Raw genomic sequence first — 27,903 nt, 5'->3', positions numbered from 1 at the left:
AGTTTCAAATTAACAGCTAACAATAGCTTCAAAGTATGCTAACTGCCTCTTCATAAATGACATGGTCGGGGATCATAGAATGTTGCAACAACAGACCATTCGGGCCCTTGGGTCTCTGCTGGTGTTTGTCTCCACATGAGCCACCTTTGTCTACCCTCACACCCCAGCTCAGTCCCCATACCCTTTAATATTACTTTTTTTCAAACAAGAATCTAATTCCATTTCAATAGAAATTGTGGACTCTGCATGAACACTGGTTCAAATCTCAAACAACCAACACTTACTTGTGCATCGTGACAGGCCAGATATAAAGTAGCAAAACCCACGTGTGCAGGAATCTGTCTCCTTGTTAGAGACCATAATTTCTAAGAGCTGTCTTGTATTGCTGTAACTTGTAAAAGATGTTAGGGGTTTGGTGAGTACTGTGCAAGTCAGTATTTTATTTTTCTCCTTTATAGAATGAAAAATGGGCTCTTCCCAGCATTAGCAAATTCAGCTAATTTTTAGCACCAAACCTGTGCGTCAAGAACAGACTGATCTGAACCACATCAAGTTGCTCTTTTGTGACCACTGCAGATCTAAATTAAAACATTCTGATTTTAATAAGAGTTACAGAGGTTCTAAAGTTAAAAGTTAGGGCAGAGTCCTGCTGGATCTTCTGTTTTCAGGAAAAGAATCAACTCAGTTGTGCTATGTTGATAAGTTGTTCCAAAATCTGTGTCTAAGGTGATGTGGCCATTTAAAAGCAGGAATTGTAGAATGACAATTGGGGGTGAGGGGACAGGAATGTTGGCTGATTTTTCTTTTGTCCCTTTTCTCAGCCCAGCCATTCTGAGGCCAGCTCTAGGACCCCATTGCTTGAGAATTAACATGATCAGATTAGCAACTGAAAGTCAAGAAAGAAAGAACTCGCACTTATATAGTGTTTTTTGCTGCCTTGGGACTTCCCAAAGTGCTTGTCAGCCAATGGCAGTACTTTAAAAACGTAATCACTGTTGTAATGCAGCCAATTTGCACACAGCAAGATCCCACAAACAGCAGTGAAAGAAATGGCCAAATGATCTGTTCTAGTTATGTTGGTTAATGATAAATATTGGCCAGGACAGCAGGGGAACTCCTTTTCTGTGAGCTGTACTGTGGGATCTTATACATCCACCTGAGCAGGCAAACGGAATCCTGGTTTAACTTCTCATCAAAAAGACAGTACTGAAGTCATTGACTCATGGAATTAAGAATTATCTTGGTAGTCTAATCGAAAAGGAAATAACTCTGCCCTTAATTATAATACTGTATCTGTAATGGAAGAACACAAAATGTTTGTTTTATTGACTAATATTGTATGAGCATCTGCAAATTTACCTCTTAAATTATAACGACCTCTGATTTGGTTTGCCTTGTATTATAAAATGATCTATATTTGACTAGATTTCTTTCCTAACATTTCTAAAGGAGACAAATAAATCCAGAATGTTTTGCACTTCATATTTTCTTGGTGATTGTACTGAGCCATTCGCACCTGGACCGTATAATGTTGGATCGCCTTTTCTTAGCCAATCTCAGTTGGAGCCCAGTGGATGTATCTCTGTGCCCTCCCTCCCACCCACCACCCACAGTTAAATAATTTATAATGCTCACAGTACACAGTATTGTTCACGAATGAGGAATGGCACCTCAAGGATTGTGTCTGCTTGATTCTGTAAACTATAAAGCAGAATATGACACTGCCTTCAGGGAACAAATAGAGAAAAGGGAGAATGTAATTTTATATATTGCATTCGTAATCTATGAATAATTCAGCTTTCAAATGACTCTTTACCTACCTACAGCAGAAATCATTGGAGATAGTTAAGTACTTAGCGGTGTGTTGGCCTGGTTATGACCCTAAGCTGTAACCCTCCCACACTGCTGTACTCAGAATCTTGTCCTGTAAAGTAAGTGTTTACATTTTCTGCCATTTCCTTTTCTAAATGGAAAATGAACACATGGTAACTCAGATAATGTCAACAATGATGTGGGCAGATTTGGAAGTTTGTGTAATTCAGCAATCAATATTATGAGCTCGGTGACCCACAAGCAGTTCACATCCACAACCTCAAAGAATTATTCATTGCTTTTCATTTTAGCATACTCATTTCTCAAGAATCGATTTTGACTCCCATCCCTGATTGTCATTATTTTTAATTTGTAATTCAGTTTATGAATCATTGGTTAATACAGACGTTATAGAATCATTCAAATTACAGCATAGAATGAGACTATTGGGCGAACCAGGCCTATGCTGATACTAGGGGCGCGATTTTTAGGCTCTGCTGGAGACAGGAACGGAGGCGGATGGGTGCAGAATTTTGTGCTGCTGACCGGTGTGCCAGTTCACAGGCTCCGTCCCGGCCCCAGGCCATTTTCCTGGACTGCTTTTATTTGCTTTTTACATAAATGAATGCTATCAAAATTTGGTGATAACAGCAAACTTTGAATGTGGTAATTTGCAATAAGGTTTGTGTAAGACAGCAGTAGGACATAGACAGGCTAGCTGAATGGGCAGATAGGTGGCAGATACAGGTTAATGCAGATAACATGGGAAATGATAATTTCAGAGGTAAGAATCAGAAACAATACACTTTGTACAATATTGTAAATTAAGTAAAAAAAGAGCAGAATGACCATTGTGTGCAGATAGACAGGTTGTTAAAGATGGAAGTGCAAGTTGATAAGACCATAAAAAGGGCACACAGAATCCTTGGTTTTATATCTGGAGTCATCGAATATAAAAACAAGGTGATAATATTCAATATGTATAAGACCTTAGGCTACATTGGTTAGGTAGGAAGGGTAGAGTAAGAATAATGGGTATGCACTCCAATTGATAGGCTATGAATAACGCTGTTTCCCAGGGATCTGAACTGGGCCCTCAGCTTTTCGTTATTTCAATAAATGGCCGAGATGAAGGAATAGAGATAAAAACAAGAAATGCTGGAACCACTCAGCAGGTCTGGCAGCATCTGTGAAAAGAGAAGCAGAGTTAACGTTTCGTTTCAGTGACTCTTCTTCGGAACTGACAAATAATAGAAAAGTCACAGGTTATAAGCAAGTGAGGTGGGGATGGGGCAAGAGATAACAAAGGAGGTGTAGATTGGACCAGGCCACATAGCTGACCAAAAGGTCATGGAGCAAAGGCAAACAATATGTTAATGGTGTGTTGAAAGACAAAGCATTAGTACAGATTAGGTGTTAATGTACTGAATATTGAACAGCAGCAAGTGCAAACCTGAAAAAAAACAGTGGGTAAGCAAACTGAACAAACTAAGATGAAATGAAATAAATGTAAAACAAAATTGTAAAAAATGTAAAAAAGGATGTAAAAAAAAAGGAAGAAAAAACAACTAAAAATGAAAGGAAAATGGGGGGCTGTCATGCTCTGAAATTATTGAACTCAGTGTTCAGTCCGGCAGGCTGTAGTGTACCTAATCGGTAGATGAGATGCTGTTCCTCGAGCTTGCGTTGATGTTGAGTGGTTCCAGCATTTCTTGTTTTTATTTCAGATTTCCAGCATCCGCAGTATTTTGCTTTTATTGAAGGAATAGAGAGTTGTGTGTCCAAGTTTGCTGATGACATTGTTAGGTGACACAGCAAGTAATATAGATGTGAAGAGACATGGATCGATTTCATGAGTGGGCAAAACTGACAGTTTCAGTGTGCAAAAGTGTGAGGTGACTCACTTTAGACCTAAGAAAGATAGATCAGAGGGGAGTGGAAATCTGGAACTCCCTCCCTCAAAAAGCTGTTGGTCACTCCATTGTAAAAAGGATGTGAAAGTAATGGAACCAACTCACAGGTGAGTGTGTGAGCAACTAAGCCTAGCTGACAGCTCTTATTGCAACCACATACTCTATGAATACGCTGCATTATCAGGTTTTTAGAAAGTTGTTCCAGATCCCATTGTGAGTACACATGTGCATTTGACTCATTATAACTTATTCAGACCATAGTTTTCCATGTATCGTCAAATTCTTGTTTTTTTTTAATTTATATAGTTGCAGTCTGAATAAAATATAAAAATATTGAAAAATCCCAACTTCAGCCTTGGAAAGTTCTTGGCTCCGTTCAGCCATCTCTTCCATTGGATAAACTCTTTGGGTGTGGCCTCTTTGGAACAAGATCAAAGGAATTTGGTGGAGAGTTAGCTCTAAACACAACAAACATTTTCATGTTGTCTGATGCATGTAATTTTGACACCCCTTCTGCTCAGCCTATGCCTCCAGTGATCTCCCAAGAATTTTCCTATTTAACATTTTGTAACCATATGGTGAATTGCCGTGTTTATGGGATTTTGTGCCAAGGAACATAATGTGCTGTTGGTTTACAGATTGTAATTCCCACTATTCTGGTGTATCTGTAACAACAATGGAATGTAGGTCTGAGTGCATATGGAAGCTATTCCTGCATTCTATGCTTCTTAGCATGATTATTCTGAAGAAACACATACTTTAATGTTGCATTTTATCTGTGGGGCATGGACATCTGTTGCTCCAAGAACTCAATTTGACCCTTTGTGCAGTAAGGTACAATAATAGCTGTTCAATCCCAGCAGCCTTGGTGCATATACCTGAGGCTGCAAAATATTCTTCATTCTGTATCCTCCAAATAATATTGGGAAGAATTTATGGACCAAGATCACATACAGTTAATGCATTTGTACTACATTACTGTGTGGTCTATTTTTGTACAGGTCTCAGCCCTTAAAATTAGCAGATTAACACCCATTTCAAAATAGTGCACAAGGGAATGCTATGTGTTCAGTATTTATACGTTAAACTCCCCGATTGGAAGTCAAACCCTTCTAAGTTCCTAGAAAACTGCACACTGAGCACACTCAGAAACATGGTGTCATGGTGTTGCGGAGAGGCAGTGTTGGAGGTGCTTTCCTACTGACATACCCAAGGGCCTCCATCATTGTGCCAATTTGATTTTCTCCTCCTAAAGGTTCTTTGCTCATTGCGCGAGCCTCTTGTTAAATGTTTGGAACCAAGTCTTTAGCCTCTCTACAAGAGTAGATTGGAATAGACAGACATTAGTTAATGCAGTCTGTCTGGATATTTGTGCTCCTTCTTCCAACAACTTCGGCTGTAGGTACTGGGTGATGAGCATTAACCTCACCAAAGATCAATCCTGTGCTCTTTAGACAGTTGTTTGGAGAGCCACCAAAGCAGGCAAAAAGAAACAGGAACATGAGCATGCAAGGGATTAAGACAGAAATTGGAATCCTACCCTGAGCATAGTATGTGCCCCAGCTATGCTGTGTTTGCACTGACTCACGTAATACAGTGCTTAAATCAAAGCATTTAAGTGTCTGCAAGAACAACCCCATTCTTAAGTGCGTGGCTACACCATCATTGAGTACAGTCATCTTCGCTCAGACACGCCAAGTGGATGATCCATCTCAACCTCCTTCTGAGGTCCCCACCATCACAGGTCATTGTCTTCAGCCAATTTGTGTCATCCTACATGATATTACAAAATGACTGAGCGCATTAGATACAAGCAAAGGCTATGCGTCTCGACAATATCCGGACTGTAGCACTGAAGACCTGTGCTCCAGAAGTAGCCCTAGCCAAGATGTTACAGTACAGCTGCAACACTGACATCTACCTGACAGAGTGGAAAATTTCCCAGCTATTCCAGTCTACAAAAAGCAGGATAAATCCAATCTGGCCAATTACTACCCCATCAGTCTATTCCCACTCACCAGCAAAGTGATGGAAAGGGTTATTGACAGTGCTATGAAACAGCACTTACTCACTAATAACCTGCTCAATGATGCTCAGTTTGACTACTCAGATCCAGACCTCATTACAGCCTTGGTGATATGAAAGTGACTGCCCTTGATAGCATTTGATCGAGTGTAGCATCAAGAGGCCCTTGTAAAATTGAAGACAGTGGGGGTGGGGGGCGGGTGGGAGGGAACTCTCTACTGGATGGAGTCATACCTCATACAAAGGAAGATGGTTCTGGTTGTTGGTGGTTAATCAGCTCAGCCCCAGGGCATCACTGCACAAGCTCCTCAGGGTAGTGTCCTAGGTCCAACTATCTCCAGCTGCTTTATCAATGACGTTCCCTCCAACATAAGATCAGAAGTGGGGATGTTTGCTGATGTTTACAATGTTCAGTACCATTCACAACTTCTTGGATACTGAAGCAATCCGCGCCCGCATGCAGCAAAATCTGGACTTAGGCTGATAAGTGGCAAGTAACATTCGTGCCACAAAAGTGCCAGGCAATGAACAATCCCCCAACACCAACATCTTAGGGATCACCATTGACCAGAAGCTGAACTGGACCAACCACTTAAATGCCATGGCCAGTAGAGCAGGTCAGAGGCTATGTATTCTTCAGTGATTGGCTCACCTCTTGACACCCCTCCCTCCACCCCCAACCCCCTCTACCCAAGACGTCTACACTGCCTTCAAGGCACAAGTTAGCAGTGTGATGAAATACTCTCCATTTGTCTGGACAGGTGCAGCTGCAACAACACTCAAGCAGCTCAGTACTATCCAGGACAAAGCAGCCTGTTGATCAACTTATTCATCAGCAAAACTACTCACTATTCCAGGATCATTCTGGAATGCAAATATATCCTTTTCTCCACTACAGATTGTCGTCTTAAACTCCTCTCCCCTGTCTCCTCCACCTTCACCTACAACAACAAGTGGAGGAGCTCATGGACCTCTTTGTCACAAAGATTGAGACCATCCAATCAGCTGCCCCTGCTGCTTCCCTCCCTGTCCCTCGTCCTCTGGGCCAAACTTCCTGTAAAGTTCGACCTGCCCTGGCCTTGAATTCACATCTTTCTCTAGTTTCTCTCCTATCTCCCATCATGCCCTCTCTGAGCTCATCTTGTCCATGAGACCCACCTTCTGCTCCCTTGACCCTATTCCCTCCAGACTGCTCACTACCCAAGTTCCCTTCTTGGCCCCTTTGTTAGCTCTTGCCGCTTGCTGTTAATGGTTCTCTCTCCTCAGGTACTGTCCCCCTCCCAATCAAATCGGCTGTCATCACCACACTCCTCAGAAATCCCACATTTGACCCCCCTTCCTTGCAAACTACCACCCCAACTCTAGTAAAGTTTGCAAATGCTGATGGCATGAAGGATTTGTCTCAGCACCTGAATGCCAATTATATTGGTTAAAGTGAAGTTATTTTGCAGCTGCAGCCTTTTACTGTTTTTTAAAAATTATATTTCCAGACATTTGCTGCTAACCACATGTAACTAACATGGAACTTTTCCTTCCAGAATCCTTGAATGTGTTGTGGCCTCACAAATTCGTGTCCATCTTTTTCGCAACTCAATGTTTGAATCCCTCCAATCAGGATTCCGTCTCTCCACAGTACGGAAACGGCTTTTATCAAAGTCACAATGAATATCCTATGTGACAGTGGTAACCTATCTCTGCTCATCCTTCTCGACCTGTCTGCAGCCTTTGATAAGGTTGACTATACCATCCTCCTTCAGTGACTCTCCTCTATCATCCAACTGGGTGGGACTGCACTCGCCTGGTTCCAATCTTACCTATCTGGTCAAATCCAAAGAATCACCTACAATGGCTTCTCTTCCAGCTCCAACCTTTGGAGCCCCCAAGGATCTATCCTTGGCGCCCTCCTATTTCTCAATTAAATGCTGCCCCTTGGCGACATCATCTAAAAACGCACGTCAGGTTCCACATATATCTTGATAACGCCCAGCTCGACATCACCACCACCTCTCCCAACCCCTCTATGTCTCTTAAGTTGTTAGACTGCTTGTCTGATATCCAGTACTAGATGAGCAGAAATTTCCTCCAACTAAATGTTGGGAAGACTAAAGCCATTGCCTTCGACTCCCACCATAAACTCCATTTCCTAGCCACTAACCATTGGTAACTGTGTGAGGCTGAATGAGACTGTTCACAAACGGTGTCATATTTGACCCTGAGTTGAGCTATGTATAATCCCCTACATACCTGCACCATCACGAAGACCGTCTACCTTCAGTTCCATAACGTCATTCAACTCGGCTTCTGCCTCAGCTCAACTGTTGCCAAAACCCCCATCCACACCTTTGTTATCCCTCGACTTGACTATTCCAATACTCTCCTACCCAGCCTCCCATCTTTCACCCTCCATAAACTTGAGTTCATCCAAAATACTGCTGCCCTCATCCTAACTCGCATCTACTTCCATTCACCCATCAGCCTTCTGATCGTTGACCTCCATCAGCTCCCGGTCCGGCAGCACTTCAATTTTAAAGTTCTAATGCTGTTTTCAAATCCCTCCGTGGTCTCACCCCTGCCTATCACTGTAACTTCCTCCAGCCCCACAACCTTCTGAGATATCTGCACTTCTCCAATTTTGGCCTCTTGAATACTCCACATTTTAACCACTCCTCCATAAGTGGCTTTGCTTTCAGCTGCCTTGACCCTAACCCTTGGAATTCTCCCTAATCCTCTCTATTTCTTTACCTCTTTCCCCTTTAAGACACTCCATTAAGTCTATCTCTTTGACAAAGCTTTTGATCATCTATCCTAATATCTCCTTTGTGACTTTGTGTCACATTTTCATTTTGATAACCCTCCTGTGATGTGCCTTGCGACATTTAACGATGTTACAGGTGCTATGTAAATGTAAATTTTTGTTGTTAAACATGCACTGCCGCCACTGCTAGCACACACTGGTTGCAGCATGTATTATCTACAAGATGCACTGCTGTAACTCACCCATGGCTTTTCGGTAACAACTCTCAAACACGAAACCTCTACCACCTAGAAGGACAAGGGCAGCAGGTGCATGGGAACATCATCATCTCCAAGACATACACCATCCTGACTTAGAAATATATCGCTGTTCCTTCATCGTCACTGGCTGAAGATCCTGGAACTAACACCATTTTGGGAGCACCTTCACCACATGGAAGGCAGTGGTTTCAAATGATGACCCACGACTTCCTTCCCAAGGGCAACTAGGGATGGCCAATATATTTCCTGCCTTGACAACAATGTCCATCTCCTGAGAGTTGAAATTTCAAAGTAACATGCTCCTGTTATCAGAAACCTAGCATCGCCAGCATTGCACGATGCAGCTACTTTTTTACATAACTTTCTTGAGGAAGTTTTTAAAATTTAATCATCTTTTTGATGAGAGGCTGGAATTGTATACTTCAGTGTTGATGAATCACACACTTCACAAACACTGTCCTTATTAAGTACTCCCACAGCAGATATAGCATGGCCTGATGCAGATTAAAGTGCTCCACCTCAACATTTCAACTTCTCACACTGGCTGTCTTTGTGGCTCTTAGAATTAAGCTTGCCAATTTGTTGGCACTTTGATGCTGTGGGACCATGCTGTCTCGGAACTATATTGAGACTGCTTTACTTACTTCACACACAACCTTCACAGGCACGCAAGAAGCGCTGCCAACAAAATTCAGAAGCTCAGATGATGCAAGTCAAAATTATTCTTTTTTTTTGCGTAAAAGTTTTGACAGTGAGTGTTGGGTTACAATTAAATGGAGTGTCCCCATGATCCCCAGGTAGAAAGATGCTCCTAAACCTCTTTGAGTGCAGCTGTACAATGTTACGGGATTTTGGCTCCCTGCCAGTTCCTGCTCTCTGATGAAGCTCCTTGTTTCTGCTCTGTACGTTTCTTCGGCAGCATAGCCATGAGGTTTTTGATGGGAAGAATCACCTGTACGAACCCATGTGACCAAAGGCCATCTCAAAACTGTGCTGCACCACCCAAATGGTTACTTTTCAAACTGTGCATTGCTGCTTGCACTACAGTGCCAGCACTGCCAATTAAAGCCAAGCCTTACTTAAAGTCTATAGCCAATAACAGATCATGTTTCTTTCACTTATTATTTGTTAATCACTTTTTTTTATTAATATAGGGTGTGGGCAAAAACAAGATTGTTGACCATTTTCTGCATCTGTTGAACAGACCCAGGGAATATCTACAGCTTCACAGGTAAACACTGACTGAAATGTTCAAATTTTAAGTAGCATACATTATGCTGGATATGCCTTATTTTACTGAGGGCCCGACGTTATGTGAACAACTTCCCTAGCACCGTAGAACTGGGTATTACCATCAGTAGCGCTTTTATATGAAAAAAGATCCCACCTTCATGTTTTCCCTCTACCACTCCCCTCAGTTTCCCTTTCCCCCCTCAGTTTCCCCCTTTTCCCCCTCTAGTTTTTCCATCTACCCCACCCCCCCAGCCCTTGGTTTCCCCTGTTTGCCTGCTGTTAGGTGTACTCTTGGTTCTCAGGGCATCATAGAATAGCCCATCAAGTATGTGTCAGCTCTTTTGAAGAGCAATCCAATTAGTCCCATTGCCCTGCTCTTTCCCCACATCCCTGCAATTTTTCTTCTTCTTTGAATATCTAACTAATTCCCGACTGAAGGCTACCATTGAATCTTATCCACCACTCTATCAGGCAGAGCATTCCAAATTCTAACCACTTGTTGCATAAAAATGTTTTTCCTCATGTTGCTTCTTGTTCTTTTGCCAGTCACCTTAAATCTGTGCCCATCAGCTATTGGAAACAGTTTTTATTTATGCTATCTGAACCCTTCATGATTTTAAACACCTCAATCAAATCTTGGCCGCCTCTTCTCTAAGTGGAACAACCCTTACTTCTCCAGTCTATCCACATAACTATAATCCTTCATTCCTGGAAACATTCTAGTAAATTTCTTCTGAATCCTCTCCAGAGCCTTTACATCCTTCCTGAAGTGTGGTTCCCAGAATTGGATACAATGCACCAGCTGAGGCTGAACTAATTTTTTTATATAGGTTTAGCATAACGTCCTGGCCTTTGTACTCTATACCCTCTCTTTACAAAGCTCAAGATCCCATATGCTTTATTAATTGCTTTGTTAACCTATGCTGCCACCTTCAAAGATTTGCAATCAGACACCTCTGGGTCTCTCTTCCTGTACCCCTATTTAGTATGTATTCTCACTTCTCATCCTTCTGACCAAAATGTTTCACCTCACACTTTTCTGCTTTGAATTTCGTCTGTCATCTCCTCTCCTACAAGGAGAGACAATACATGTTAAATGGTACAATTTTAATGGGGATGCAAGAAGAAAGAGACCTTGGGATGTTTGTGCACAAATCTTTGAAGGTGGCAGAACAGGTGACCAAAGCAGTTAATAAAGCATATGGGCTTATAAATAACGACATGGAGTACAAAAACCATGAAATTATGCTAATTCAACCATCCTTTCTTTGTCCTCTTGAAGTCGATCACTAACTTCCTCATTGTTCACTGCACTTCCAAGTTTCATGTAATTTGCATATTTTGAAATTATGCCCTCTACTCCCAAGTCCAAGTTGTTAATATATATCAAAAAACAGCAGTGGACCTAATAGTGAACCCTGGGGAACACCACTGTGTACCTCCCTCCGGTCCAAAATACAGGTATTCACCACGACTACTGTTCCTTTTATCCCATGGGCTTCAGTTTTGCTCACAAGCCTAATGTGTGGTACTTTTAGTAAACACCTTGTGAAAGTTCATATACACAACAGCTGTTGCCCCAAAACCACAGGCAAAGATACTGAAGCACAGGAGACCCAAACTGAACAGATAATAACAATAACATTTGCAGACATCTAGTGATCAGGCATCCCGCGGTCAGAGTGTCATGACAAAATGCCTTCAGCCAAAGTTGGCAATGCCATGTTTGATTCCAATTTCACCTTAAACTATGTACAAAATGAAAGATTTGTTTTTTTTAATATATTTAGCAGTATTGGGTCAAAAGAGAGTTCTATGCAAATCTCTGCCACTGCTTAAAATTCAGTAATCTGAATAATTGGTTAACAACGGGACAATGTATTTTATCTCCAAGTATTTTCTTGATGTGGAAGAATACAACATGTCAGTGTGAAAATTCAATTCTGTGCTAAATGTAGATTTTGCTGCATACTTTAAATTAAAATAATGATAAGTAAGGTATGAGTAAGAAATGCTACATTTTTAAAAAGTTTAACAAGGTTTTTTTAAGTCATGCTATCCATGAAAGAACTTTTGGCCACATTCAAGGTTGAATGGAGAATTGAGTAGCAAATGCAATTGGGACACCTGCAGTGCAGCTGTGTTTCTAAAAATACTCGTGATTATTATCTGCATTCCCAGTGAAGTTAGTTGTGAAACTTGCTGGTTTTTGCCCGGTTCGCCTACCTCCCAGAAGTATCACGAGACAGAGCAGGAGAAAAGTATCAGAAAAAATCTACTGTAGATGCTGGTCGTGCTTTCGGAATGGTAAAGTTAGAAAAACTTGCATTTATATAGAGCCTATCAAAACCTCAGTACGTCACAAAGCACTTTACAACCAAGTGTAGTCATAAGAACAGTTTTTGCCCCATATCCATTAATATAGTTGGTTAACAAAGATCTATCAATCTCAGATTTAAAATTAACAATTGATCTAGCATCGATTGCCATTTGTGTTGGAGAGTTCCAAATTTCGACCATCCTTTGCATGTAGAAGTGTTACCTAACTTCACTCCTGAAAGGACTAGCTCTAATCTTTAGGCTGTGCTCCCCAGTCCTAGGCTCCCCAACCAACAAAAATAGTTTCTCACTATCTACCCTACCTTTCAAGCTTTTATCAAATAACTTCTTTACCTTCTAAATTCCAGGTAATTCAAACCTAGTTTGTGAAATAAAAACAGAAAATGCTGGAAATACTCAGCAGGAATCAGGGGGAAAACTCTCCAATGGTTGGAGTCATACCTAGCACAAAGGAAGATGGTTGTGGTTGTTGGAGGTCAATCATCTCAGCTCCAGGACATCACTGCAGGAGTTCCTCAGGGTCGTGTCCTAGGTCCAACCATCTTCAGCTGCTTCATCAATGACCTTCCTTCCATCATAAGGTCAGAAGTGGGGATGTTCGCCAATGATTGCTCAATGTTCAGCATCGTTTGCGACTCCTCAGATACTTTTGCAGTCCATGTAGAAATGCAGCAAGACCTGGACAATATCCAGGCTTGGGCTGATAAGTGGCAAGTAATATTCGTGCCACACAAGTGCCAGGCAATGACCATCTCCAACAAGAGAGAATCTAACCATCTCCCCTTGATATTCAACAGCATTACCATCGCTGAATCCCCCACTATCAACATCCTAGGGGTTACCATTGACCAGAAACTGAACTGGAGTAGCCATATAAATACCGTGGCTACATGAGCAGGTCAGAGGCTAGGAATCCTGTGGCGAGTAACTCACCTGACTCTGCAAAGCCATCTACATGGCACAAGTCAGGAGTGTGAAGGAATCCTCTCCAATTGCCTGGATGGGTGTAGCTCCGACAACAGTCAAGAAGCTCAACACCATCCAGGACAAAGCAGCCCACTTGATTGGCACCCCATCCACAAACATTCACTCCCTCCACCACCGACGCACAGTGGCAGCAATGTGTACAATCTACAAGATGCACTGCCCCAATGCACCAAGGCTCCTTAGACAGCACTTTCCAAGCCCACGACCTCTACCAACTAGAAGGACAAGGGCAGCAGATGCATGGGAACACCATCATCTGCAAGTTCCCCTCCAAGCCACACACCATCCTGACTTGGAACTATATTGCCGTTCCTTCACTGTCGCTGGATCAAAATCCTGGAACTCCCTTCCTATCAGCACTGTGGGTGTACCTACCTCACATGGACTGCCGCAGTTCAAGAAAGCAGCTCACCACCACCTTCTCAAGGGCAATTAGGGATGGGCAATAAATGCTGGCCTAGTGACGCCCACATCCCATAAATGACGAAAAAAAAGCTCTGGCAGGATCTGTGGAAAGAGAAACAGAGTTGATGTTTCAGGTCGATGACCTTTCATGAAACTTTTTTCATTAAAAAGGAATCGGATAAATATTTGAAGGGGATAAACTGCAGGGGTGTGAGACTGATTGGATAGCTATTTCAAAGAGCCAGCATAGGTATAATGGACCAAATAACCACCTTCTGTGATGTACCATTCTATGATTATTTCATTGTAGCAGTGACTACACTTCAATAGTACTTCATGGCTGTCAAGCATTTTGGAACATCTGGAGGCCATGAATATATATTTAATATATATTATATATATTTTATATATGCAAGCCTTTCTTTTTATATCTGCAGCTTGCATTGCAAGGCCAATGCAGCTCCATGTCAAAAGTTTATAATCAGTGCTGTTCTTGAGTTGTCAGTGCTTTGGGGATGTGTCTGCTTTCTTTGAAGCTACTGGTTAGCTTTTGCTAGTTTTCTAGGTTGGCATGTATGTTTCTTGAGATTGCTGACTTCGAAATGGGTGAAACAAAAGGGAGGGGGTGAGGGTTCTTGCTTCTCCTGGGCCTTGTATAGCAGCCTCCTGTACCCACTGTAGCTGTCTCCTTGGCCACCTCACTGGTATTGCTGCAGTTAGGAAGCAGTCCTGTAGACTCTCAACAATGTTGGGTTCAATTCACTTGTCTGCAAGTTAGTTTTCTTTCTGCCCAGTATTCAATTGCCCTTGTAGTTTAGCACTAAATTTATATCTCTGTCTTTTTATGCTGTGGCAGAAGCTGCGCTCGTACATTGCGGGTAATTTATACACTGTCATACCACAGCTCTGAAATTTGGTGTCATAAGTTACTTGTGCACTCATTTGTGGCTTGTGATTTTTATAATTGTGCACACTCCTGGTAAAGAACTTTTCTATGTCTGTCAGATGGATTATTGTCCCAATTAAAAATACTTGAACTCCATCACCAGTCTTAGCAGCATATTAAAAAAAAACCACATGCCACCTCAATGGTCTTGAAACAGTATCCTAAAACAGCATCTCATCCCCTGACAGCCAAAGTGAATTTCCTTATTTTCCATACCAGACATCTTTTTATACCTTGTGAATCCGATTATTGGCTTGTTATTCTGGGCAGTTTTTTTTATTTTCTGTGGTCTCCCATCTACTAGGATTGAGTTGATCTAGCACCACTTGCTAAGTTACTGAGAGGAGGGACACAGCCCAAAATCCTAAGTCCAGTGGTTGCTTGAGCCAAGGCTATGGGACTTCCATATGGACTTGAAATTTCATATTGGTTTTCTGCTTGAATATGAAACCTATTTTGGTAACCATGCCTACCCTCTGTGCGACCAAGTATTGTGGTGGACCAATTTTGTCGCTTTCAAGGGGAAAGAATCCATTGGGATGTAATTAAACACTTTGAGGTCAGATGTCACGAAGGTGCGATTCAGGGTAACACTCTTTTTGCCTGGCTCATTTCTCAAGCATTTGAAGGCGAGTGGGATAATTGGCTGTCTGGCTCTAAGCATCAATCTGTCCTTTCTATTATTTTATTTCTGTTTTGAATTTCCTTGTATTGTGTTTATTTTCCCTTAGGACTCTTATCAGTTGAAATTTATTCTGGAGTTACAATGGCATGGCTGAAATCATCTTTTTGTATAAAAATGCATGATAAACAATTCAGTCAGAAATAACTGCAACATGACCAATTGGTTTCTGACATTGATCTTCATTGTTGCTGGAAGTACAGAAATATTTGGAGAAGATGCAACAATGGGGCATTGGATTTTCCACAACTGAATGGCTTGTTAACTGATGGCTAATTCTTATCTAAACTGCCGACACACTTGTGGATCCCCTAGCTTTGGCACTTTCAACCTCTAGCCTTAGATAAGCGGTTTGTGATCCTATTGGAAAATAACATCCACTTAATATCAGGCAAAACCTGCCAAAGTTTAAATAATGAAAACCACACAGTCTACCAGCAGTAAGCTTTCTGCTGCTCGTCATGTCAGCACCATCCCACCTATCAGGTCTTTGGTTTGTAAGGAGTTCTACTGACCCTCTCAATCAACACTACCAAAAACAGATTAAGTGATTATATATGGTTAGTGGGATCTTGCTGTACGCCAATTGACTGCTGCGCTTCATAAGTAATTCGTTGGTTGTGGAGTTCTTTGGGGCCTTCTGGGATGTGATAAGGTGCGAGATCAATGCAAGCTTTTTTTTCTATAAGTTATCAGTGCAAGCTTAGAATCATACAGCACAGATGATGACCATTCAGCCCATCGTCCCTGCACTGCTCCTTGAAAGCATTATCCAATTAACCCCATTCCCCTTCTCTTTCCCCATAGCCCTGCAGTTTTTTCCCCTTTTAAGTACATATCCAGTTATCTTTTGAAAATTACTATAGCATAATAAATGAAGTGTTGCATTTCCTCATTGTGTATCTTTTCTTTTAGGTGCTTATCTTTATCACTTTCACCAGTGTATCAACATGATGTTTGGTTGATTTATAACAAAATTCAGTTGTCTGCAAATTGGATTGTACTATTTTGTCAATTGATTCTGTGAAATATGTTGTTTTACTTTATTTCAGGGACACCACTGTGCAGAGTCTCACTTTACAGCCATCAGTTCAAGATGGGGTTATCACGTATGAAGATTCTCCTCTGGTCAGTTTTAACGTTCATACCACAAGCTAAATATACCTATAATAGCCAGTCCTTTCTCTTCTTCCTGACTTGAGATCCAATGGGTTAAAGTAACAACAAGCACTTGTATTTATATAAAACCTTTAACATAGCATGACGTCCCAAGACACTTCACAGGATGCAATCAGACAAAATTTGACACCATGGTAAGTAGAGGTATTAGGACAGGTGGCTAAAAGCTTGGTCAAGAAGGTGGTTTTTAAAGGAGTGACGAGAGGTGGAGAGGTTTTAGTAGGAATGAGAGAACTTAAGGCTTAGGCAGCTGAAAGTGTGGACGTCAATGGTGGACTGATCAAAATCTGGGATGTGCAAGATGCCAGAATTGGAGGAGTGCAGAGATCTTGCAGGGTTGTAGGGCTGGAGGAGTGAAGCCCTGGAGGGATCTAAACCATGGCTAGCGCTCACTCATGGCTCAATGATGTTGGGTATGTAAGGTTCTTGGCTCTAATGTGGATTTAACCTCTGTTAGAACTTTTTGAAATCTTTATCAATATTGATGATGTTTTGAACAGTTTGGCTGTTAGCTGCACAGGAGGATTTATCAAAATGAAGCTTGTCTTTTTTTCCGTGTTGTAGCACATAACTAAATCAGCAAATAATTTACTTTGAACCACCTAAGAATGTAGCTGCTGGGTCTGTTCAGCTGCACATCCAGAATCAGTATTGTTTATAAAGTACACTCCTATCCAAAATGACTCATTAATAGGGATGAAGCGTTTGATGGGATGAAAATTTTTGTTCAAGATCTAAATTTCTCCCCTTGTATTGTCAACTCCCTCTTGCCCTCACTCTAAAGCCAATGTGTAACTAGATATTCTTAGCAAGTATGAGAATCTCTATCCTCCCTGTTTACAAGCAAATAGAATCATATTTCCTGGTACACTTTTTATGCAGGTCTACATGCATAAATGAAGAAAGTTAAACACTGTGCCTTGCTATAAGCTCTCATAACCCCACCCCTCACAAGGAATTAAGGAGTTTTTTCTTTTACCAACCATGAGAATGCATCCCTGCATCCAAGTCAGTTGATGGGAGCGTGAAATATCTTTGCATAAATTTTCAGGGCTATGGGGAATAGGTAGGGAATGGAAATAATTGGGTTGCTCTTTCAAAGAGTCAACACAAGCATGATGGACTGAATGGCCTCGTGCATGAATTGCAGAAAACTAGTGTGCAGGTGCAGCAGGTAATAAGGAAGGCAAATGGAATTTTGGCATTTATTGCGAAAGGAATAGAGTATAAAAGTAGGGAAGTGTTGCTGCAATTGTACAAGGCATTAGTGAGACTGCACCTGGAGTATTGCGTACAGTTTTGAGGAGGGATGTAGTTGCATTGGAGGCAGTTCAGAGGAGGTTCACTAGATTGATTCCGGAGATGAGGGATTTGTCTTATGAAGAAAGATTGAGCAGTTTAGGCCTTTACTGTCTAGAGTTTAGAAGAATGAGAGGAGATCTAATTGAGGTATATAAGATGATTAAGGGGATTGACAAAGTAGACGTAGAGAGGATGTTTCCTCTGGTGGGGCAATCTAGAACAAGAGGCCATAGTTTTAGGATAAGGGGTAGCAGATTTAAAACAGAAATGAGGAGAAACTACTTCTCAAAGGGTCGTGAGTCTGTGGCATTCACTACCCCAGAGTGTGGTGGATGCCGGGACATTGAGTAAATTTAAGGAGGAGATAGACAGATTTTTAATCAGTAATGGGTTGAAGGGTTATGGAGAACGGGCAGGAAAGTGGAGTTGAGGCCGAGATGAGATCAGCCATGATCGGCTCGAGGGGCTGAATTGCCTACTCCTGCTCCTCGTTCTTATGTTCCTATTGCCTCCTTCTGTGTTGTATGATTGTATGCTGACATCCTGCTTTCTGTCACCCATCCCACCACCTTTGTCCCCAGCACCTTCAACACCATTAAAATATGTGCCCAGCTATCATTCTGGAAGTTGAGTTACAGCAAAATGGAAAGCATGGCTTTACATATATTAGTTACCAGCCCATACCCTCCCCTTCCAGGTCGTAAGTTGACTTGTACTGGTAACCTATCCTTATCGCCGCAAGGGAGAGCAAACACCACACATATTTATGGCTTCTAGTTTTGGTCTCCCAAAAAGTGGAAGATCTTCTCTTCATCTACCCTATCAAACCCCTTTATAATTTTAAACACCTCTATCAGGTCACCCGTCAGCCTTGTCTTTTCCAGAGAAAAGGGCCCCAGTCTGTATAGTCTTTCCTGATAATTATCACCTCTCAATTCTGACATCATTCCTATAAAACATTTTTGTACCTTTGCCAGTACTTTTATATTGACACACCAGATTATTTTTACTTGGTGAGAAATTCTGTGGCAGTAGAGCTATTTAAAAAAAATCCCATTTGTTTCTCCATACTCAGGTGCGGGCTGTTAAATTGGGGCACGTTCTGGTCATTGATGAAGCTGACAAGGCACCAACCAACGTTACCTGTATCCTGAAAACGTTAGTGGAAAGTGGTGAGATGATTCTATCTGACGGAAGACGCATTGTTGTTCGTAAGTATCGAAGCTTCATTGAAAATGTGTGCAACCAAAGAAAACAAATTCTGAATCATTTAATACCTCCAACTGTATATATTTTATGAATTAACTGTAAACTAAATTTATGTTCTTGATGTAGCCCTTAATCTCTTACTCACACCTTGGTCTGTCCCCCTAGTCCTCTGGCAACTTCTCCTTCGAGCATCTCACCTTGTTCCAACCCTCAGTCTTCTCATTTAAAATCCTTGCTCTGTACCACCCACCCAAATATCACATCACTCTCGTGCATCTCCCATCTTCTGTCAGTATGGTACCAAGGTGTTTGAATTCCGACACTTGTTCCAATTATTGTCAATTTACTTTAATGTCTATCTCCCATATGTTTTTTCCCACCTTCATCAGTTTCGTCTTTTTGATAATTTTCATCCGTACTCCTCCAGCACCCTGTTGAAGGAAACTATCATCTGTTGAGGACTTTCCATAGTGCTAGTCGTCATTACCTGATGGTCTGCAAATTGGACTGCTTGTACTAGATGATGGCCTACTCTAGACTTGATTATTCCAATATATCCAGGCCTGTCTCCCTTGTTTTATCCACTGCAAACTTAGAAACATAAAAAAACTATGGCACAGAAGGAGGCCATATTCCTTTCCAGCCAAGAAAGAGTTATCCAGTCTAATCCCACCTTCCAGCTCTTGTTCCATAGTCCTGTAGGTTGCGACACCTCAAATGCATATCCAAGTGTTTTCTTTACATGTACTGAGGGTTTCTGCCTCCACCACCCTTTTAGCCAGCTAGTTCCACACCCCCACCACCCTCTGGGTGAAAAAATTACTCCTCAACTTCCCTCTAATCCTTCTACCAGTTACTTTAAATCTATGCTGCCTGGTTATTGACCTCTCCTTTTTATCCACTCTATCCAGGCCCCCATAATTTTATATGTCTCAATTAAATCTCCTCTCAGTCTCCTCTGTTCCAAAGAAAACAACCCCAGCCTATCTCATCTTTCCTTATAGCTAAAACTTAAAAACTTGAGTCATCGAAAGCTCTGCTGCCTGTGTCCTAACTCGCACCGAGTCCCACTCACCAATCTCCCCTGTGCTTGCTGATTTACATCGACTCCCAGTCAAGCAATGCTTCCATTTTATAATCATATTCTTGTTTTCAAATTGCTTCATGGCCTCACCTCTCCCTAGCTCTCTAATCACTTCAGCTCTACAACCCCCTTAGATCCCTGCACTCTGTAAATTCTGGCTATTAAGCAGGCCCGACTTTAATCACATCACTGTTGGTGGTCGTGCCTTCAGCTCCCTGGCCCTGAGCTCTGGAATTCCCTCCCTAAACCTCTCCGCTTCACTTACTCTCTTTCCTTCTTTAAGCCGCTCCTTAAAACCTACCTCTTTGACCAAGCTTTTGGTCATCTGCCCTAATATCTCCTTGTGTGGCTTGGTGTCAAATTTTGTTTCATAATGCTGCTGTCAAGTGCCTTGGGATGCTTTGCAGATGAGAAGGCACAACTGCAAATGATGGAGCGCGAAACTGGAAATCCATGAGGCGCTGTGGGCCATCAGCAACAGCAGAATTGTATTCTGCCACAATCTCATGGCCCGGCATAACCATCACTCTACCATTATCATCAAGCCAGGGGATCAACCCTGGTTCTTCGAGGAGGTGTATAGGAAAGCAAGCCAGGAGCAGCACCAGGTCTACCTGAGAATGAGGTGCCAACCTGGTGAAACTGCAACACGGGACTACATGCATGCTAAGCAGCAGAGGCAGTATGTTATAGACAGAGCTAAGCAATCCCAAGACCAATGGGTCACATCGAAACTTTGCAGTCTTGCTGCATCCAGTCGTGAATGGTAGTAGACAACGAAACATCTAACTAGAAGAGGAGGCTGTAAGAATATCCCCATTCTCAATGATGGTGCAGCCCAGCACATCATTGCAGGAGACAAGGCTGAGGCGTTTGCAACCGTCTTCAGCCACAATTGCTGAGTGGTTGATCCACCTCTGCCCCCTCCTGAGTTCCCCTGCATCACAGAAGCCGGTCTTCAGCCAATTTGATTCATTCCATGTGATACCAAGAAATGGCATACAGCAAAGGTCCTGACAATATTCTGGCAGTAGTACTGAAGACTTGTGCTCCAGAACTAGCCATACCTCTAGCTAAGCTGTTCCAGTACAGCTTTAACGTTGGCATCTATCTGTCAAAGTGCTAAATTGACCATGTGTGTCCTGTCCACAAAAAGCAGGACAAATCCAATCTGGCCTCTTATCACCTCATCAGTCTACTGTCAGTCATCAACAAGGTGATGGAAGCTGTCGGTGGATAGTGCTGTCAAGCGGCACTTACTAATAACCTGCTCATCGATGCTCAGTTTGGATTCTGTCAGACCACTTGGCTCCAGACCTCATTACAGCCTTGGTCCAAACATGGAGAAAAAAGGCAAATTCCAGAGGTGAGAGTGACTGCCCTCAACACGAAGGCAGCTTTTGACTAAGTGTGGCATCAAGGAGCCCTAGTAAAATGAAGTCAGTGGGTTTCCGGTGAAAAATTTTCACTGGCTGGTGTCATACCTAGCACAAAGGAAGATGGTTGTGATTGTTGGAGGCCAATCATATCAGCCCCAGGATATTGCAGCAGGAATTACTCAGGGTAGTGTCCTAGGCCCAACCGTCTTCAGCTGCTTCATCAATGACCTTCCCTCCATCATAAGGTCACGTGGAGATGTTCGCTGATGATTGCATTGTGTTCAGTAACATTCCTTAGATACTGAAGTAGTCCATGCCCATATGCAGCAAGTCCTGGACAACATTCAGGCTTGGGTTAATAAGTGGCAAGTAATATTTGCACCACACAAGTGCCAGGCAATAACCATTTCCAACAAGAGAAAGTCTAAGCACCTCCCCTTGACAGTCAATGGCATTATCATTGCTGAATCTTCCAGCATCAATATCCTGGCAGTCACCATTGACTAGAAACTGAACTGGGCTGGCCATATAAATACCGTGGCTATAAGGACTGGTCAGAGGCTGGGATTTCTGCGGCGACTAACTCACCTGACTCCCCAGAGCCTGTCCGCCATCTACAAGGCACAAATCAGGAGTGTGATGGAATACTTTTCACTTGCCTGGATGGGTGCAGCTCCAACAACACTCAAGAAGCTCGACACCATCCAGGACAAAGCAGCCTGCTTGATTGGCATGACATCCACCACCTTCAACATTCACTCCCTCCACCACTGCCACACTGTGGCTGCAGTGTGTACCATCTATAAGATGCAAGAGACAGGTGATGTTATGGAGGTGGAAGGTGGCCGTCTTAGTGATGGAGCAAATATGTGGTCGGATGCTCATCTCGGGGTCAATACAACACCAAGGTTGGAAATGGTCTAGTTCAGCCTCAGAAGGTGACCAGGGAGAGGGGTAGAGTTGGTGGCTAGGGAACAAGGTTTATGGGGTGAGGGAGAGAGGAGTCAAATCATAGAATGGTTAAAGCACAGAAGAACGGATATGTTGATAGGGTTAGTTGAAGGAAGGTGGGAGCTTGCTCATGTGGAGCATTAACACTGGCATGGACCAGTAAGACCTACTGGCCTGTTTCTGTGCTGTAAATTCTATGTAATTTTATAAGTGTGGCTGGGGCTGGCTTCAGGGCCCCACCAAAGGCTGGTGTTCCTGGCAGACATGGTGCTACAAGTATAAGTTAGATAAATAATATTCATTTAAAAAGAAATTTGGTTCCAAAGCTTTTACAAATGGTTGCTCAGCGATTGACTGTAGAGGTCTCCGGACCAGTTAAATTATTATGAGAGCCATTAGCACTACCCAAGGCAATGCTTGCATCCCTTGTTCCCAGTGTTGCCAAGGTGATAAATTTCCCTCATTCACGTACTATTACAATATACTAGCCTGTATGTGGTTGGATGTGTTTTATGCTCATGGATCCGCTGCCGCACCCCCTCCCCCACCACTCTGCGACACTTGGTAGCAGAAAATACCAGAAGTGTAGGGACATGTGAGGAGCTGGCCACTTGGCTCCTGCTCAATTTCCCACCCCAATCTTTTGAGTGACACTCGGCAAAAATCCAGCAGAAAGTCCAGATCTTTGTTTCTTTGCAGTTTCACCTTACCGCCACCTGCAAGTTTCCCTCTAAGCCACACACCATCCTGACTTGGAACAGCGCTGTGGGTGTACCTACCCCACATAGACTGCAGCGGTTCAAGAAGGCAGCTCACCACCACCCTCTCAAGGGCAATTGGGGATGGGCAGTAAATGCTGTCCTAGCCAGCGATGCCCACATCCCATGAATGAATAAAAAAAAAGCTAAACCATAAAATGGATGTTTGAATGAAATGACAGAAGTTCTATTCAATTATGTGATACTCTGCTGAGGAATGTGACAGATTACATGCTGATATTTCAGATCCTGCCAGCGTGGAAGGAAGACCTGACGTGATAGTAATTCATCCAGATTTCCGAATGATAGTCCTGGCTAACAGACCAGGGTTTCCCTTTTTGGGCAATGATTTCTTTGGTGCTCTAGGTAAGTTATGTGACTCAGCCTTTTATTTAGAATTGCTCTAGTGTTTGTGAATTTACTGGAACAGCTACATTGGAACTGCCATATTTCAGTTTTTCTCTAGTTATGAAATCATTCAATCATAGGTAGAGGTATCAATTCTAGAAGCAGTAATTATTTCTTTTACCTTATTCATTTAATTTGTAAGGTAATTTCTGTGCTTTTTATTTGATCTTTGGTCTTATTTTTATGATAGTGTCAGTCATGGCTCATTTGGTAGCACTGTCGCCTCTGAGCCACAAGGTTCTGGGTTCAAGTTCCACTCCAGGACTTGAGCACAAAAATCAAGGTTAGCACTCGAGTGCAATACTGAGGGACTGTTGCACTGCCGGAGGTGCCGTCTTTCAGATGACACATTAAACCGAGGCCCTTTCTGCCTTCTTAGGTGGGCACAAAACATCTCATGGTACTGTTTCGAAGAAGAACGGGAATTATCCCCGATGTCCTGGCCAATATTTATCATTCAGTCAACATCACAAAGCAGATTATCTGGCCATCATCACATTGCTGTTTGTACGAGTTTGCTGTGCACAAAATGGCTGCCATGTTTCCTGCATTGCAACAGTGACGACACTTCAAAAGTACTGCATTGACTGAAAAGTGCTTTGAGACGTCCGGTGGTCATGAAAAGCGCTATATAAATGCAAGTCTTTTTTACACCTTAAAGCAGTCACCTTTCACAAATGACATCAGAGTGCAAAATGTAAAATTGTTTTATTAGGTGATCCTTTTCAAGTATTTATCCAATTCCCTTTTGAAAGTTAGACCTGAATCTGCTTCCACCACCTTTTCAGTTAATGCATCCAGATCATAACTCACGGTACAAAAATATTTCTCCTTATATCTCTGCTGGCTCTTTAACCAATGATCTTAAAATAGTGTCTTCTTGTCACTAAACCCCCCCCCCCCCCCACCACCTCCCCAGAAACAGTTTCTCCCTTTCTGCTCCATCAAAGCCCTGCAATTTTGAACTGTTCCATTAAATTCCCCCTTAACCTTCTTCTCTTTGTAAATAGGTCAATCCCAGCTTTTCTCGTCTCTCCACATAACTGAATTCCTTCATCCCTGGTATCATCTTGGTAAATCTCCTCTGCACCCTCTCCAAGAACTTGACATCCTTTCTAAAATGTGGTGCCCAACTGAGGCCTAACCAGAGATTTTTAAAGGTTTCGCATAACTTCCTTGCTTTTGCAATCTGTGCCTCTGTTTATAAAGCCAAGGATTCCAGTCTGGTAACTTTCAAAGATTCATATATGTGAACCCCCAAGTCTTTCTGTTCTGCATCCTTTTTACATTTGTTTCATTTAGTCTATATTGCTCCCCCACATTCTTCCTACCAAAATGAATCACTTCACACTTCTGTGCATTAAGTTTCATCTGCCCAATTCACCAGTCTGTCAGTGTCTTCTTGAAGTCTGCCACTATCCTCACTGTTTTCATGACTTGAGTTTTGTGTCATATGACCCCTATACCCAAGTCCATGTCATTAATGTATTATCAAAAGAGCAGTGGTTCTTATACTGATCCCCAGGAACACCATTGTATACTTCCATCCAGACTGATAAATAACCGTCCACTGCTACTGTCTGCTTTCTGTCTCTTAGCCACCTTTGCATCCACTGCCAATGCCTCTTTCATCCCCTGGGTTTCAATTTGGCTGACAAGTCTATTAAGTGGTATTTTATCAAACACCTATTCAAAGTCCATTTACACAACACCAACCACACAGCCTTTAGCAAATCCGTGTTGGCTGTCATTTATCAACCCGTGCTTTTCCAAGTGACAATCTATTTATCCTGGATTATGGCCTCTTGAAGTTTCCCCACCACCGAAGTTAGCCTGATGGGCCTGGACGTAACTAAGTTGATTCCTGTCCCTTTTTTTGAACATTTACAACTCTCCAGTCCTATATCCAAGGGATGATTGAAATATTATGGCTATTTCCATCCTTACTGTGCTCAGTAACCTAAGGTTTCTGCAAAAAGTGGTGAGAGCTGCAAAAAAGGGAAAACAAGAAAAAAACTTCTGAGGGATATCAACGATAAATGTAATTTTTACAAGTACACTGAGAGAAAGAGGGTGGCTAAGGGATAATGTGGTTCCCTTAAGACAGGTGCAGGTGATATTGTAATTGAAAATAAGATAATGGCAGACTTGCTAAATAATTACATTGTATCAGTCTTCACAGAAGAAGAGGATTAAGTGCTAGAGATATGAGCAAAACTATAAATAGAGGGGAAAAACTTACTTCGTTAATATAAATTTAAAAAAAGGTAATGGAGAAAATATTGAGACTGTAGATTGACTAAATCTCCAGGACCTGATTTTTTTCCACCCCAGGGTGTTAAAAGAAATAGATGAGGAAATTATAGATGCTTTATTCATGATATTCCAAAGCAGTCTTGATTCCGGAATTGTCCACTTGAATTGGAAAATTGTCCATGTCTCTCTATTATTTAAGAAGTTTGGGAGAGATAAACAAGGAATTTATAGACCTATTAGTCTGTTGTGGGGAAGTTAGCGGAATCTGCTTTAAGGGACAGAGTGACTGGGCATTTGGACAAGCATGAGCTTAACAGAGAGAGCCAGCGTGGATTTGTAAAAAGTAAGTCATGTCGAACAAATGTAGTTGAATATTTTGAGGAGATAGCTAACATGGTAGATAAGAGTGTGTCTATGAATGTTGTTTAAATGGACTTCCAGAAGGCATTTAATAAGGTTCCACTCAAGATACTGTTGGCAAAACTGAAAGCACATGGTATTGAAAGAAACCTTTTGACAGGGCTAGGGAATTGATTAGGAGGTAGGAGACAGAGATAATAGGTATACTGAAATTGGCAGGATGTGACTAGTGGTGTCCTCCACAGATCCATACTGGGGCCTCAGTTATTCACTATATGTATGAATGACTTAGATGAAGGAATGGAGAGCCATGTATCCAAATTTGCTGTTGATGCCAAGGTATCACAGTAAGTAGTGCAGATGGGAGCAGAAAGTAGCAGAGGGACATTGATAGAATAAGTGAGTGGACAAAACTATGGTAGACAGATTTCATTGTAGAAAATATGAAGTCATTGGGGGACTTCAATTATCCAAATATTGATTGGGATAATTTTAGAGTAATGGGAAAAGAGGGGGAGGAATTTCTGGATTGTGTTCAGGGGAACTTCCTTGGTCAGTATGTTCTTGACCCAACTAGAAAGGAGGCATTACTGGATCTGGTGCTGGGAAATGAGGTGGACCAAGTGCCTGTGGGGGAACAATGGGTAAGAGTGATGATCATGTCATAAGGTTTCAACGCATAGTACAGAAAAGTAAGGGATGATATAAGGTAGAATGGCTAGATTGGAAGAGGGCTAATTTCAATGTGATGAGAGGGATCTAGCTAGGATAAAATGGAACCAAAGACTGACAGGTAAAACCGTAACGGAACAATGGGTTTATCTTTAAGGAAGAAATGCTTCAGGTACAAGCTAGGTAGATTCCAACAAAGGCGGAAGGTAGGGAACCAAAAACAGGGCTCCTTGGATGACGAGCAAGATCGAGATTATGATGAAACAAAAAAAAAGGGTGCATGCTGCATGCAAGGTGAATTCTTAAAGTGAGAACCAGGCCAAATACAATAAGTTGAGATGGGAGATGAAGAGGAAAATAAGACTGGCAAAGAGACAATATGAGAATAAAATGGCAGTCAACATGAAGTTGAACCCAAAAATCTTCTACCGCCATGTAAATAGTAAGCGGACAGTAAGAAGTGGAGTGGAGCCTATTAGAGACTTGTGGGGACTTTAATCTTCATACAGACAGGTCAAACTAGCTTGGAGGACGAGTTCATGGCATGCATTCAAGACAGTTTCTTTCGAACAATAAGTCGAGGAACCAACTAGGGAACAGACTATTTTCAATCTAGTATTGCGTAATGAATCAGGGTTAATTAGTAATTTTATAGTCAAGACTATTCTGGGAAAGAGTGTTCACAATATAGAATTTCATATTGAGTTTGAAAATGATGTGGTTAATTCCAAAACTAGGGTCTTAGATTTAAACAAAGCCAATTACAGAGGTATGAGGAGCGAGTTGGCTAAATTAAATAGAGAAATTAACTTAAAAGATATGACTGTAGATAAGCAATTTAAATAATTCATAATTCTCAATGAATATATATGTTCTCTGGAAGAATAAAAACTCCGCTGGAAAAGTGATGTAGCCATGGTTAACTAGAGAAGTTAAATATGTTATTAGGTTAAAAGAAGAAGCTTCCAATGTTTTGAAAAAGAGTAA

General features: G+C 41.9%; 1 protein-coding gene across 2 annotated transcripts in view; it reads left to right on the top strand.

The window, feature by feature from the left end:
- vwa8 (von Willebrand factor A domain containing 8) overlaps positions 1–27,903 on the top strand; it is a 402,749-nt gene that overhangs the window by 197,909 nt on the left and 176,937 nt on the right. For both annotated transcript variants that reach the window (XM_068040239.1, XM_068040240.1), the window contains 4 exons: positions 9,920–9,996; positions 16,411–16,486; positions 18,915–19,050; positions 23,467–23,586. In XM_068040239.1, coding sequence (XP_067896340.1) covers positions 9,920–9,996; positions 16,411–16,486; positions 18,915–19,050; positions 23,467–23,586 — 409 coding nt within the window. The remainder of the gene's footprint in view (positions 1–9,919; positions 9,997–16,410; positions 16,487–18,914; positions 19,051–23,466; positions 23,587–27,903) is intronic.

Source organism: Heterodontus francisci, chromosome 10, assembly GCF_036365525.1.
Source record: "Heterodontus francisci isolate sHetFra1 chromosome 10, sHetFra1.hap1, whole genome shotgun sequence".
NCBI lineage: Eukaryota > Metazoa > Chordata > Chondrichthyes > Heterodontiformes > Heterodontidae > Heterodontus > Heterodontus francisci.
The sequence above is the reverse complement of the archived record's forward strand: the minus strand, read 5'-3'. Positions and strand labels throughout refer to the sequence as shown.